This window comes from Prionailurus bengalensis, chromosome D1 (assembly GCF_016509475.1).
Source record: "Prionailurus bengalensis isolate Pbe53 chromosome D1, Fcat_Pben_1.1_paternal_pri, whole genome shotgun sequence".
Classification (NCBI taxonomy): Eukaryota; Metazoa; Chordata; class Mammalia; order Carnivora; family Felidae; genus Prionailurus; species Prionailurus bengalensis.
The window spans coordinates 88648516-88662259 of NC_057346.1; the positions used below are offsets into that span (position 1 = coordinate 88648516).

General features: G+C 54.0%; 1 protein-coding gene across 1 annotated transcript in view; it reads right to left on the reverse strand.

Moving 5' to 3' along the window:
- ABTB2 (ankyrin repeat and BTB domain containing 2) overlaps nucleotides 1-13744 on the reverse strand; it is a 175287-nt gene that overhangs the window by 20505 nt on the left and 141038 nt on the right. Inside the window, exon 4 of the mRNA XM_043580917.1 lies at nucleotides 533-685. Within this exon, the coding sequence (XP_043436852.1) occupies nucleotides 533-685 (153 nt within the window). The remainder of the gene's footprint in view (nucleotides 1-532; nucleotides 686-13744) is intronic.

The following is a 13744-nucleotide window of genomic DNA, read 5'->3' on the forward strand; positions in this document are numbered from 1 at the left end:
ATGGCCATGCTGGGAAGGAAATTAAGAGCCACGGCTTGGGCCATATAGACCTGGGTTCAAATTTAGGCAAGGCTGCTTTGCTAGCTGAGTTTCTCCATTTGTAATATGGGCTTTACAGCACCCCCTTCTCTAAAGTCGTCCTGAGGCCCAACATAACACATGTGAAAAGGAAGGGCTCAGCCCAGCGCCTACACCGGGAAGAGTTCAGGAAAACAGTGGCAAATACAGGAACAGAGAAGAAGAGGGACCCGCCTCTGCTGCTCGTGCCCAAATATCCCAAAGAGCCAGACTGTGAGAGCTCTCCTGTCCAAACCCAAACGCGTGTCTGCTCTGTGCACCTGACCAGCGGCTTTAGAAGATGAACCCAGAAAGCAGCCAAGGTCGGGAGTGATTAGTTCTGACAGGCGTGGTCACGCAGGGGCACCACGGCAGGGGGATGGGGGGGTCCTCCCAACCTCCAGGAGCGGGAGGGGCGAGGGAAGCCCGGCGCGGAGCCCAAGCCCTTCAGCCTCGCTCCTCCCCAGGTCCGTACTTGAGCTGCCGGGGCTCACAGTCCAGGCCGGGCAGCAGCAGCCGGGCGGCCTGCCGGATGTCGCCGCTGTCCACGGTGAGGCTGCGGCGATGCTCCGCGTAGGTGATGGCCACGCGCATCCACTCCATCAGTGGCGGCAGCAGCATGAAGGGCCTGTGAGGCAGCAGAGAGAGAGGGTCAGGCCGGTGGGGGGCCCCCTCCCACGCACGCTCAGGGAACGGCTGTAGAGGCCGGTCACCCGTAACCTTCAGGCTGAGAGGTGTGGAGGGGGCTGGCTCCCTCTCCTCGCTGAGACCCCAGTGTGCCCCATTCCACAGACACTGTCCTGGGTCGGGAGAAATTCCCGTCATAGGCCACGTGTGGAACTGAGGGCCTGAGGTGACCAATGAAACAAGGCGTTTGCCGGTGCGTCAAGTTGGGAGCTCCCATCCCCCCTCCCCAAAGAATTCAGATGGGGTCTCCGGGTCTCTGTCTGCAGAAGGGAGAGACTGCCTCCCGGGTGGTGGGTGCGTGCAGGGGACAGAGTCCAACAGACCCGGGCGGGCCCCCAACCCAGCTTTGCCGTTAGCAGCTGTGTTCCATCACCACAAACACAGCCCGGGCCTGCTCCCTGTATCTGTGAGATGGGGTAACACCTGCTTCTCAGGGCTGTCGTGAAGCTGTGTCAGATGATGTGGATCACACTACACATGCATAGTTGATGTCATTCCTTCCTCAACCTGCACCTGGGCTGAGGTGGGCCCCACGTCACTTCCTATGACAGGCCAGAGCTGCCACCGCTCCAAGTCCTACGGGGAGGAAGAGTCTCGGGGCCCAACACGAAGAACCCACAGCCACAGCGACGTGGGGCGCTAGGTGGAAGCAGGGAGAGACTTCTGCTCCTGAGGCCTCTGAGTTGCAAACTCCAGGGGGCACCATTCTCAAGGTATTCCCTGTGTCACCAGGGGGCGCCATGCACAAGGCATGTGACTGGTGCCCGGGGGGGGGGGGGGGGGGCATTGGGCAATACAGCTGCACCCCCACGCAGGGTCCTGCCCTCTCCCTGCCCCAGGCCCTCCCACCCCCATCGTGCTGGATCTACATTTCATCCGAGAGTGGCTTTCCTCCTGTCCTACCCTCCTGTCCTCCGTGAGTTCTGGCAAGTCTCCCATGGCGAAGACCTCCTCGGGAGACCACTTCACAGTCCAGTGGATCTCACTGCCGCGGGCGGCCCTGACAGCCAGTTTTCAGCTTTATGACTCGATGGACAACCAGCCTGCTCTGCCCACAACATTCCCTGCCTGGTCACAAGGGTGAGGCAGCCCTGGCGCGCTGCCCCTTGTGGCTGTTCTCTCTAATGACAGCCTGAGTCCACCTCTTGTTCCTGTGTGTGCTCCCCGCCCTCCTGATGCCTCCGCACCCCACGCCCTCGGACGTCCTGGGCTCCTGGAGCGTTAGGCCTCTGCTGTCACCACCATCTTACTCCTAGACATGCAGAGAGGTACTGGGACCGGGAAAAAGACTTCCATTCTCCTTTTTCAGTCACTAAGTCAGTCGACTGCAGGGAATCAACGTTGAGACCCTCAGATCTCTGGTCTCAGGTTTCCGAATGCTTAGGATATTGTCAAAATTTTAAGAACTTCTCTCATTGAGGACAAACGATGCTTTTATTTATTTTTTAAACAAAATGAAACCAGATGTAACCCTGCAGGTGGTTACCTGGGAAGCTATTTTGACATTCTGGGCTCTGTCATTTCAGAAAATGTATCAGGGTCCAAGTGTAGTAACTGCAGTGGTGAGGACGAGTCACGAGCTGGGGAAGCCTGGCTGTCCCTGGCTTCAAGGGTGCCCTCACCCCAACCCATTTCCAGTCCTGGCTCACAACATTCACCAGGACACAGCAGACCAGCAGGCACCTGCCCTTCCTACCTCCTCAAGAGAATGAATCTGCTCTCGCCTCGGCCCGTCTAAATCCTGTTTACCCTTCAAGGCTCAGTTCCAGTACCACCTCTTTCCAGAAGCCCTCCCACTCCAAGATCCAAGATCCCTTAGAACTTGCTCTTCCATCATTGGATGTGTCTCATCTTCCTGAGTAGACTATTCTGCCTCAGGACAAAAACGATGGCTTGCTCATGTCTGTGTACTCCCAAATATCCCCAGCATGGGACCTGAAGGTAATAGGTCCTCAATAAACGCTGGCTGAATGACTAAAAGTATGGCCGAGCTTCAGGAACTTACTACGATGCGTCTTAAGTTTTTAATTCTGGACCAACTCCTATTTCTGCCCAGAAAAGAATGGCATGTAATTTTCAAGGGCACAGTGTCGACTTGCTAGAGTGGGAAAGCCAAGACTCTATGGAAGAAGCCTGTAGAATGTGGGAAGAAACAACAAGCCATTTGTGCACTACTCCTCTGTTTATAACAATTTTCTTGATTATATATGCCCATTTGAATTCTCTGTAAATATTCTTGGATTTTCCAATTCTTGCATTGCAGCGCTAGAAGGCAAACTCAGAGACATGATTCTATATATAACAGTCCTTTGGATCCAAGGGGAAGGCTTTATCTAAACCACCAGCATCGGGACTGAAGTATAAATGAAAAGATAGTTCATGGATTTGCCAGCCATTCTTCCCTGTTGTGGCCAACAGCCAAGACCAAGTGCCAAGTACGGTCACTGAAGCTCCAAGTGGCATCTCCCAGCTGCACTAGGGGAAATCCAAGAGGGAACTTGGGGAATCACCAAGTCTAATCAGATGGTGTTATGATTCATATGCTCTGTGCCTCTTAGAACTCAGCACATGAAAAAAACAGTATCAATAACTTTGGTGGGCAGGTATTGGGGATTGGCTCATTCAGCCTCCATTTTGCTGTCTTTGTTGGAGACATAAAAAGCTGAAAACTACACTTCCCAGACTCCTTTGCAGCTGGGGTTCTAGATGCAAATTAGGTTTTGCCATTAATATGTAGTTCCATGAGATCTGGTAAGTGGATGTGAGACAGAGGCCATACTTGTGCCCCCTTTGCCTGTTTCTGGTAGCAAGCCAGGTCATGAAGCATGAGGTCTATTTTTTCTTTTCTCATACAACATTCCAGTGTCCATTTTCCACCTTCTTGAGTGCTTCAAAGGCAGTGGTAGCGTTACTGAAAGTGACGACAAAGATTTCTTGACTGCAGCTTCAGTCCTGAGTTGCATTTCCAGGGAATGTCTCAGAGGGAGAAGTCCCCTTGGTTGGATGGGTTCGGTTTTGTCCTTGAGCCCGATCCTTGAGCCCTTCTAATGATTCTGTTGGCATCTAATTCCTTGCGTTAGATCCCTTCCTGCTTAAAATACCTAGAGTGGTTTCTGGTTCCTGAATTGAACACTGGCTGATATTCTCAACATACAGAAATCCTCCAGGGTTAAGAGTGTCCCTCTGCCTCTGGGGTAGTGGCTGGCATCCACCTGTCCACAAACAAGGCGGTACCAGCCCCCAAACTGACCTCTTCAGGCTCTTTTCCTTGGCCTACCCATTGACCCTGTGGTCCAAGAGAAGATAAAATGACAAGCAATTCACGGACTTACTCAGTAACATCCTTCCCTTAACCTGTGGGTTCCAGGCTCCTATTTCCTTTCTGGTAATTTCATGTAGCCCACTGAACATGCTGAGAAGCTGGCCTGTATTTCTGGACATTCTGGAAAATCCCTATAAAAACTCCCATCTGTACTGGCGGCGGCTACATCCTAACTGCAGGGTGAAAGGGCTCCAGAGGAGCAAGGCTAGGAATGACTGACATCTGCATTGTCCTCAGGGTCTCCAGCTTTTATCCCTCCCAAAGAAAAAGGCTGTTTCCCTCCTCTTGCTGTTCTTCTACGCTGAGCTTGGCCACTCTGTCGCCAGGTTTCCCCCTTGCTGGGTCCAGTACCTCTCAATAGTCGTTCTGGAGTGTTCTGGTCACAGGACGCCCTTTGTACTCTTACAAATTATTGAGGCCTCCAAAGAGCTTTTGTTTATGTGCGTTATCCTACCACTATTTACTGTATCAGAAATCAAAACAGAAAATGTTGAAACATCTGAACATGCAAGTTCACATCCCCCATCAGCCATCAGTGATACTGTTATCACACGTCACACAGCCTCTAGAAAGCTCCCCTGGACATTTGTGGGGAAATGAGAGTGAAAAGGCAAATAACCCCTTCTTATTATGAAAATAATTTTGACTCTGTAGACTCCTGAAAAGTCTCAGGACCCCAGGGGTTCCCAGACCACACTTCGAGCATCACTACTTTAAGACAAGTCTGTTCTTGGGCTGAGCATGGGGCTGGGATTCTGCCTCTGGTGGCACACGGTCTGGCCATTTCCACAATCGTGTATGCTTTGAATGCACCTGCCTGGCCCAGCAAACTGAGGCTCCTACCCCCTGCCCCGCAGTGTCCTCGCTGGGAGAAAACCTCCCTGTCCTGGAAGCAGGTGCGTTGACTCTAGAACCCGGGGCAGATCAGTACACTCTTTGGGCCTGTGTTCCTATTAAAGAAGGGATGTCAGTAGCTTCTAGATGTTTTCTCCATTGTGAGAATCTCTTTTGCGGTCTCCTAGACTCCACATGACAATAGCTGTATCTATCTGCAGTGATCAAGACCCTGGGTTCCAGAGAAGACCTCCTGGGTTGGGATCCGGTGTCCCTCCCAATGAATTCAGTCATGATCCTGCCCAAGTTACCCCACCCTCAGCCTCAGCTGTGCCATCAGCAAAATGGGTATAGACAATAGGACCGCCTCACAAGAAGCATGTATGCGAAGTGCTTAGCACAGCATTTGGCACACGCCAAGTTCTCAGTAGAGGTTAACTATTAGTACTACGTTAGTATCTGCTGATAGAGAAAACACATACTAGCAAAAAAGCCTATAGGAATCTGGTCCTACTAAATGCCTCAGCCGTGGCCTTCTTCAAGTCCAGCCAACTCTCCCCTCCCCCGGCCCTCCAGCAAGTATAAACACGCAAAGCTTGCAAAAGCCTGCCAGCAAACTGCCCATCACCCACTCCGTCCCAGCTCATAAAACAGACAAAACAAATGCAACCACCATGTTGAGTGGGATCCGGAAGCTGTTTCTGGCAGTGCAGGTTCTGGGCCTTGGCAGTCAAGGATCTCACACAGGGGACGGGGTGACAGCAAGGGACACAGACTCACGAACGTGTGAGGTGGGAGGCGGGCATGGAATTACCACCAGGGACCTGCACCCCCCTGGCCACCCCAAGTGTTGTTGGTGACCTAACCTTAAAACCATCACCCGCATGAACACACACACATCAGGTGGGGTTGCTGCTGTGACAAACCAAGCCACCTAAAACGGTCATTGACTGGCAGTGTGTGTCTTTCTGTGCATAAAACAGCCACTACCGTCACCTGGGAATGTTCAGGAAACGTACCAGTATAAACGGGGCTTCTACGTGGAGAGGCTGGGAACTGCCTGACCAAGTCCTCTTAGTTGCTAGGGGAGGAAATAGAAACCCCACGAGGCCAAGTGTCTCATCCAGCAGCAACGGGGAGACCGGATCCACGTGTCATGACTCAGTTTCTCCTCATATCTCTTTAAATGAATCATATACCTGAGCCTGAGTATATCAAGCCAAGGATCTCATAAGGCCCTTTGACGGGGCTGGGCCTGCAAAAGCCATTTTTCCCCCTTAAAAAAAAAAAAAAAACAAAGAGAATAAACTTCTTAAGGCTTGGTTTTAAGAGGTCCCTGCAGCCTGGAAAAAAAAAAACAAAACCCTGCCCCACTCAGCAAGCATATGATTTATTGGGATTACAGCCCTGTAAGCAGTGTCTTAACAACATGGAACAGGAAACGACTCTAATTTCCAGCTCAAAGCGGGCTCTGTTCTTCCCGGAGGTGGGCAGCGGCCTCAGAGAGAGAGGCAGGTTGGCAGAGGGGCACAGGCCCGTAACTGGGGGCTGTGCGACCCAAGCCCTGGGCACGAGAAAGCCTTGTGCCTCTGTCCCCAGCTGGCAGGTATGTCCCCCCTGTGCCCACCTGTGAGGAAGCGGATGTGAGCACGCAGGCAGCCCCACAGACGTGCCCACCGGCCGGGCAGGGACTCAAGACCTGGCCTGAGCTCAGCCCTGGGAAAACCGGGCTGTGGTTTCTTAACTTCCACTCTTGGCAGGGAGCACGGAGGGCTCGGGTGCGGGCCCGGCTCCGGGGGCCGGGAGGGCTTGGGGAGGTCCACGCCGCCTCAGGCTCCCTCTCTAATGAGATTTCCCCATTCCCCAGTACGCCCAGCCCACCCTGCCTGTGTGCACCCTCAGTACGGGCGAGGAACCTCACAGGGGCCCGCCAGAACGTCTCCCACCCTCAGCCCTACATTCTTCCCCTGACTTCGCCCCACCTTCAGCTGGGGCCCCCGCCAAGCCGTGGGGTTGCACAGGGTGATCTCCCCGCTGCACGCACTGCTCCCACGTCCCTCCCCGCCGTGCTGTCCGGGCTGGGGCTGCAGAGTGGCACCATCAGGAACCGGCTAAGAGGCCAAGCTTTGTCCAATCGAATGCAGCTCTTCTCTGGGAGAAGGCCGGCTCTCCCATGCCGGCTCTGAGGCCTTCACCACAGGTTGCCTAAGATTTCTGAGAGCCGCTGTGGCCTCAAACACCAGGCCAAACCGTCCAGGAAGGAAAAACCCACTGCTGTCCCACCAGAGTCAGATGCTACTTGCAGCACAAAGGAAGCAATTCTAGTCCGGTTCACATCTTGGACTAATTAGTTTTCTAGAATTGCTCGGTAAACCGGAATGGTTTGGCCTAGCTTGGAGTCAGAGTTGGGAAAGCATCTCTCCTCCGACCCCCAGGCCTATCTTCTCCACCGGCCCCTCCGCCTCAGGACCTGGAGCGGCTGACCCACGGCAGAGTCTCCCCGTGGGGTCAAGGGACCGCTGTCAGAGGCAGAGCTCAGGGCTTTCTGAGGGGGAAATACACTTCTCTTATTAAAACTCACGTGTTACGGATTAGAGGTGCTAAAAAGCCCTGTACTTGCCCAGATACGCATATGGATATAAATTTAGAACACACCAAGTCAGGAGTAGCTGTGAGCAATTTCTCTGCCTCTTCCCGGCGACTGCCCATCAGGCTCCATGGGAGCCACCAAGTGGGCACTGGGGCGGGAGGCCAGTCGTGTGAATACTGGGGCATCTTGGTTTGGCTCCTGAAAACAGAAAAAGAGGCTCCAGGAAAAAACAGAGAAACACGAAGAGCTAGCATCTACAGAGCACGCTAAGCTCCTGGCACCATTCCAAGCCCTTCACATCTCTTGACTCCTTCGATCCTCCTCTCTGTGTCACAAAGCAGGTACTATTATCCCATTTTACACACGGCGAGACTGAGGGCTGGAGAGGTGAAGTAGCTTGCCCCCAACCACGCACCTGGGTAAGAGGCAGAGCTGGGATGCAGTCCCTGGCAGCGTCCCCCAGCCCCCGAGCTCCTACACGGTACCTTCCGCTGTCACTCAGCGTAGAGAGTTGGCCCTGGTCTTCCACTTTCTGCACTCTTCCTCATCCCCCTCATCTTAGGGATGAGGAGTTTGAGGCACACTAGCCCCGTCTTTTGTCACCCAGATTGGACCACTTTTGAGGGGAAAAAGGAGTGTCGTTGCCAAGGACGCCGGGACAGCAGATGCAAGCCGGAACCAGCTCAGGCGAACGGAGACATCCAGTCACCGTCGTGTCAGGGTGCCTCGGTAGAGCACAGCCCCTGGCTCCCGCCGTCCGCCCAGGCAGTGGGAGGCCTCTGCCCACCCTGAAGCAGGCCCTCCGCACCTGCACGGCACGTACCCTACTTGTCAGGGTCTCACTTGTGCCTGCTTTCTCCCCAGACTATAGTTTCTCGAAGACAGAGACTTCCGCTCACGGGCATGTCCCATCCCTCAGCACAGGGGCCCACGTCAGAACTCTTTGAATTGGTAAACGTGTGGCATGTTCCTCACTCCGGGAGGCAAAGCCCTCTGGCCGCTAATGTGTTTTCAGGGGTCTGCTCTCACTCCAGAACTCTCTGCAGGGCTCCAGAGTTCTTCCCAGGGGGCTCCGAGTGCTACGAGGTCGAGGGCATCTGGCCCAACTCTCTGCAGGCAAACGAGCTCGTGAAATGGGGACCCACTTCGTCTTTCATTCCTGGAGGCTCGAGTCGGCTTGGGTATTGGCAACGGGTTCCCTTCAGAAAAAGAAAATACTTCCCAGATAAAAAGACAACCATTTCACAGGAGGATTTTCTACCCAGGAGCAGTTTCCTGGGGCGGGGCTCAGTTGACTGGGGCTCAAGCAGTTTCGGGGCGGAGGCGGGGCCCAGCTAGGATGTTGTCGCGGAGCCTTCCCAGGGAGGGAGACGGCACATGTAGTTCTGCAGATGTCAGTGTGGCGCTGCGCCTCGGTGGAGGGGACCCAGCCATCTGTCTTTGGTAAGTGGGCCTCACTCCAGGGTGGCATCCGTGTGGGCGAGACGGTGCGGATTCCAGGGGAGCCAGCACACGGGCCACCACATCTCCGCCCTCTCTCACGCCCCAGGGAGGGCTCCCGAGTGCTGTGAGGTCAAAGGCACCTGGCGCATTTCTCAGGCCCAACCTCCCCACATGGTGGCCTCATGGGCAGGCAGCTGGTCCAGGAGGCCAGAGTAGCACCCTTCCCACACCCCTGGCAGGGGGCGGCGTGAAAGCGGGCCTCTCTCCACTTCACCGGGGTGCGGCTCCCTTGGCCTACGGGCCACACCTCCCCTGCACCTCACCTAGGGAGCTCACTGCTGCCATGTGCAAGAGCCCTGCCTGCCTCAGCCGTGCCCGGCGTCTGTGCCGACAAGAGACCACAAACTCTTTCACCATATGGAAGCCAGACGGGCGAGGGCTTCCGACGTGATCACAAACACAGTGAGGGCACTTGCCACCACCCATCAGCCTCTGCCAAGCAAGGCAGGCTTGGGAAGAGGCTGTGGCCCCGCTGTCCTGCTGATTTATCTCACAGACCCCTGGGGCGGGGAGGGCGGGTTTAGGGTCTCTGGATAGCATTCCTGCTTGGGTTCAGCAGAGAATAATCACACAAAACTTGCCTCCCCTTCCTCCACGGTCTAAGGCAAAAAGATGACCCATTCACACTGTCAGGTAAAGAGTTTCTAGAAACTTCTAGGAGAAGGTAGGGGCATGGGGCTCCTGAGGCCTGACAGAGATTAAGGGGGGAATTCCTGACTGGCAGCTGGTGGCTTTGACCCAAGCCATAGATGGCAGGACACCCAGCCGGTGCAGGCTCCTAGGACTGACCTTGCTTTCTGCACCCACATCCCCACTGCAGCTTCAGGAAAGACTCTGGCACTGGCTTCTGGACAGTAAAGCCATATTGCTACCATCTGTTGAGGACCTACTATGTGCTGAGCAAGCATAAGGTCACTCTGCAAGCATTACCCTCTTTCTAATACAGCCACCCTGCAGGGGAGGCATAATTATTGGTGTGCGTTTTACAAATGTGGAAACTGAGGCTTTGAGAGGTTTGGACATACGTCCAAGGCCACATAGCTAGCCACAGGCAATCTTTCCGGCTTCAAAAGGAAAAACAAACAAACACAAGATTCTAGGGTCTTTGACGAGACCAAACTGCCACACACAAAATGCTGTGAGCCTGCTGGCTGGCCCAAACCCGGGAGGCAGGCAGGCTGGAGAGAAGGCTCGCCTCAGTGGCTCACCCAGGCCCCACCCGAACTCCCAGCGTCTACACCCACAACCTCACCTCCATCAGCCTTGAGGTCCGCAAGGAATGAATGGAGGGCTGGGCCGGGCCCCAAAGCCTCAGGTGCATTCTCTAGACCTCTCGAGAGTCTCTTCCCCATTGATGTTCAATATTAAAGTAGCAAAGCAGGGGCAAGTCCCAGACGGCTGTCCCGTCCGAGGTGGGGCATGAAAGTAGGGCCAGAAATCAGCCCGACCTGACCGCATCTCAGCTGCTACCCTGTCCTCATCCTCAGTTTCTGGAATGTCAACAGCCCAGCCTTGGAAGCCACTGTTAAGAAAGCAGAGTCCATTCCCTTTCAAGCTGGGACTTCCCAGCACCGAGGCTCTCCGGGATCCTGGCGGTACTGCAGACAAAGGGGATTGTGGCTGCCGCGTTACAAAAACACTCCCAATGAATGAAGCCCCTAGGCCTGGCAGTTCCCAATCTTCTTTTCTGTGAGCCCGGGTGGCCCCAACAATGGGGCAGGAAGTCAGACGCAACAGGCAGCCCCCGCGGGCGCTTGTCAACGGCTGGGCCAGGATCCTGTCCTGTCTCCATCCCCTGTTATGTGGCACTGCCACTTCCTTTGTCTGCCCCCCGTCCCTGGCTCATTCCTTGTCAGGGGCTGGACAGATGCCCACCCTCAGGCTGGCCACCCCGAGCCCGTGAACTCACGTCTGCTGGGGAAGAGGCCCCGAGTAGTTGAGGGCGAGCTGCCTAAATCACGCTGGGTGGAGGGGGTGCTGACCAAGAGACCTGGCTCCTGGGGTCTTGCCTCCTCTCTCCTGGGAGGCGGGGGGAGACCCAGCACCCCTGACGATGTGAACGCTGCGCTATCGTAATCAGACCTCCCTGCCTGAGCTCTGATCTGCCACTTCCTAGATGTGACCTGGGCGGCCCCTTTTATCCCTTTCAGGCCTCAGTCTGCTCATCTGTAAGTGGGAACAGTAATGGCTTCCTCCAGGAGCTACTGTGAGAGCTAATCAGAGAACTGTGTATGCAAAGTGCCTTATAAACTATAAAGCTTTGACTAGATTCTTCCAGCCCACGTGAAATAAATCACATCGAATCACTCCCCAGCTTCCATACTTAGCAACAGCAGCCCATCTTGTGTAGGTGCTATGGGCAAACGAGCACGCAAGGGGCCCGGGTACCCCGCTGACTGTGGAGTGTGTGACCCTCAGTCTGCTTGGTCTTTGAACCAATGGGAGGATGAAATCCAGTTTTTTAAATCCTTGGGTGGTGGGTTGTGATAAACCTAAAGCGTGTACACATCACTCCTCCAAACAGTCCTCACTGAGGCCTTTGTGACATCTGGTCTACTTCTTCTCTGTCGCTCGCCTGGCTCCCTGGCTCCTGTCAGGCCTGTGTTAAAGTAAGCAAAGACAGAGGCCGAGGTGGGGGGTACATGGGAGGGAGAACACACACACATGCTGAGTAGATGCGATGTTTAAGTTCACCATTGTTTCTGGGTTATTTATGCATGAAACACAATTTCGTTACTTTAGGCCTTCCAGAAGGTTGAGGAAAACAGTAATTATACTGATAATCGCAGCTCCCACATCCGAAGAGCTTACTGTTCACTACTTCCTTTAAATGTATCACCTCCCATGATTGCCACAAAAACCTCTGGAAGCAGATCAAGTCATTTTCCAGCTGAGAAGTTGAGGCCCGAGAAATTAAGTATCTTGCCCAAAGTCACCCAGCTAGGGACTGGCAGGGCAGAGACCCCATGTGGTAGTTTGATGCCAGTGTCCAACCTTTAGGCTCTTTGTCCTATTTCGATAACTGAACAAAGTATTCAACTGCCTACTGAGTGCCAGGGACAGTTCTTGGTGTTGGGCACAGTGGGAACAAAGCCGATCTATGGTACATTCTAGAGGGTGAGGAGAGGGGGCAGACCATTAAGTAGACATGTACGGAAGAGCCGGGTAACATCGGGTAGAGGAAGGTGCTCTGAAGAAAAGAAAAAGTGGGTGAAGTGATGGGGAAGGACCAGGCGTGGGAGGAACGACCCCTGCACACGGCAGGACCATAAACAGTGGGGTCTTTGCTCTGCCACTTGAGAGGTTACTGGATGCGCCGGTCTGGGGAACACAGGCAAACGAGCACTAATTCACCCAATAGCCATTCTGATTTCTTTTCCTTCCACTTTGGGTAGCAGATGGGAGATTTAATGCACAAAAACGGGGAGAGGAAAAGAGAGAAAAGAGCTTAACGCTGCAAATCTCCTTGAAATGGTATTTAAGGGAACCCTAAGTCAGTAGCAGAAAGCCCTCACTGCCATCATCTCTATTATTTGATAAGAAAACACTTTCGCAAGCTGAGCAAAAGATTAACGAGCCCACTTCTTCAGACTGAGCACACAGCCTATCCGTGGCGCCTCCTATTTATGTGAAGCGCTCGGCTGAGGGGAGACCTCCCCCCTTCTGCATCTGGAGAAGAACAAAGAGGCGCCTCTCCTCTCTTTGTACCTCACTCGTATGGGGAGTGTCTCCCCACAACTTGGGGAGTGCCCCTTGAGGAGGCAGAATCTGGAGGCAGAGGGGCCAGCAGAGGTGGCTCACTTCACACAGGGGGAAACTGAGGCTCAGAGAGGGGAGGGGCTGGACGTGCTCAATCCCAGAGCCAGAGGGGCAGGAGCTGACCCCGACCCTGACCCTCAGGCACCTCTGAGGTTGTACTTCTCCACCAGAGAGCGGCTCCAGCCCCACCTAGACATATTTGCCTAGATATGTGGTCAGTGAGAACTTGAGAGAACAAAACCAAATTCTCTCCCCCGAATTCTTGTGTTTCTAAAATGTAGATTCAGTTTTGTCATGAAACACGTACTTTGAAACAACAGAAGTCCCTCTGTGACTTTTGCTGCCCAGGCTCCCCAGCCTGTCCCGGTCTCCTGTGGCTGCCCTTGAAGGCCCGGTTAAAAGCCTTGGCTGTTCTGACGCCCTCCCCCAAGTCCGTCAGGCTTCCTGAGATCCCCCTGCACATGGTGGTGGTGGTGCTGATGACAGAGCGTCCCATGTGCTGCTCTCAGCGCTTTCGGTCCATTAACTCCCTCCCCACCAACACCCCTGCCAAGAAGGGACCGAGGCCCAGAGGCTGAATGCCATGCCCACTTTGTAAGTGGCAGGGCTGGGACTGAACCCAGGCAGGCTGCGCGGCCCGAGGGCCGACCCCACGCATCATCACGCAGCCGAGCTGTCTCTTACGCTGTCTGGTGGGTTTCGCTCATTTGTCGTCTCCTGTCTTGTTTCTGCCTCCCTCATTAGGCTGGAGACTCAGGCATATAAGCCATTCTTCATAATTCTCTTAATACCCCTTCCCTACTGAGCAACAGAAATCCAGGAAGAAATGTGAGTTAGTAACTAAAGCACTTAAGATGCTATCTGTCTCTGAATATGTGTCCTATAAATGCTGGCTATGATTAGCCACAGTAGTGTCTGTAAGTGGTGGTAATGGTCATAGTTACACGTCAGTGGTAGTCGTAGTGGTTAGGTAAGTAATAGTATTTATTACT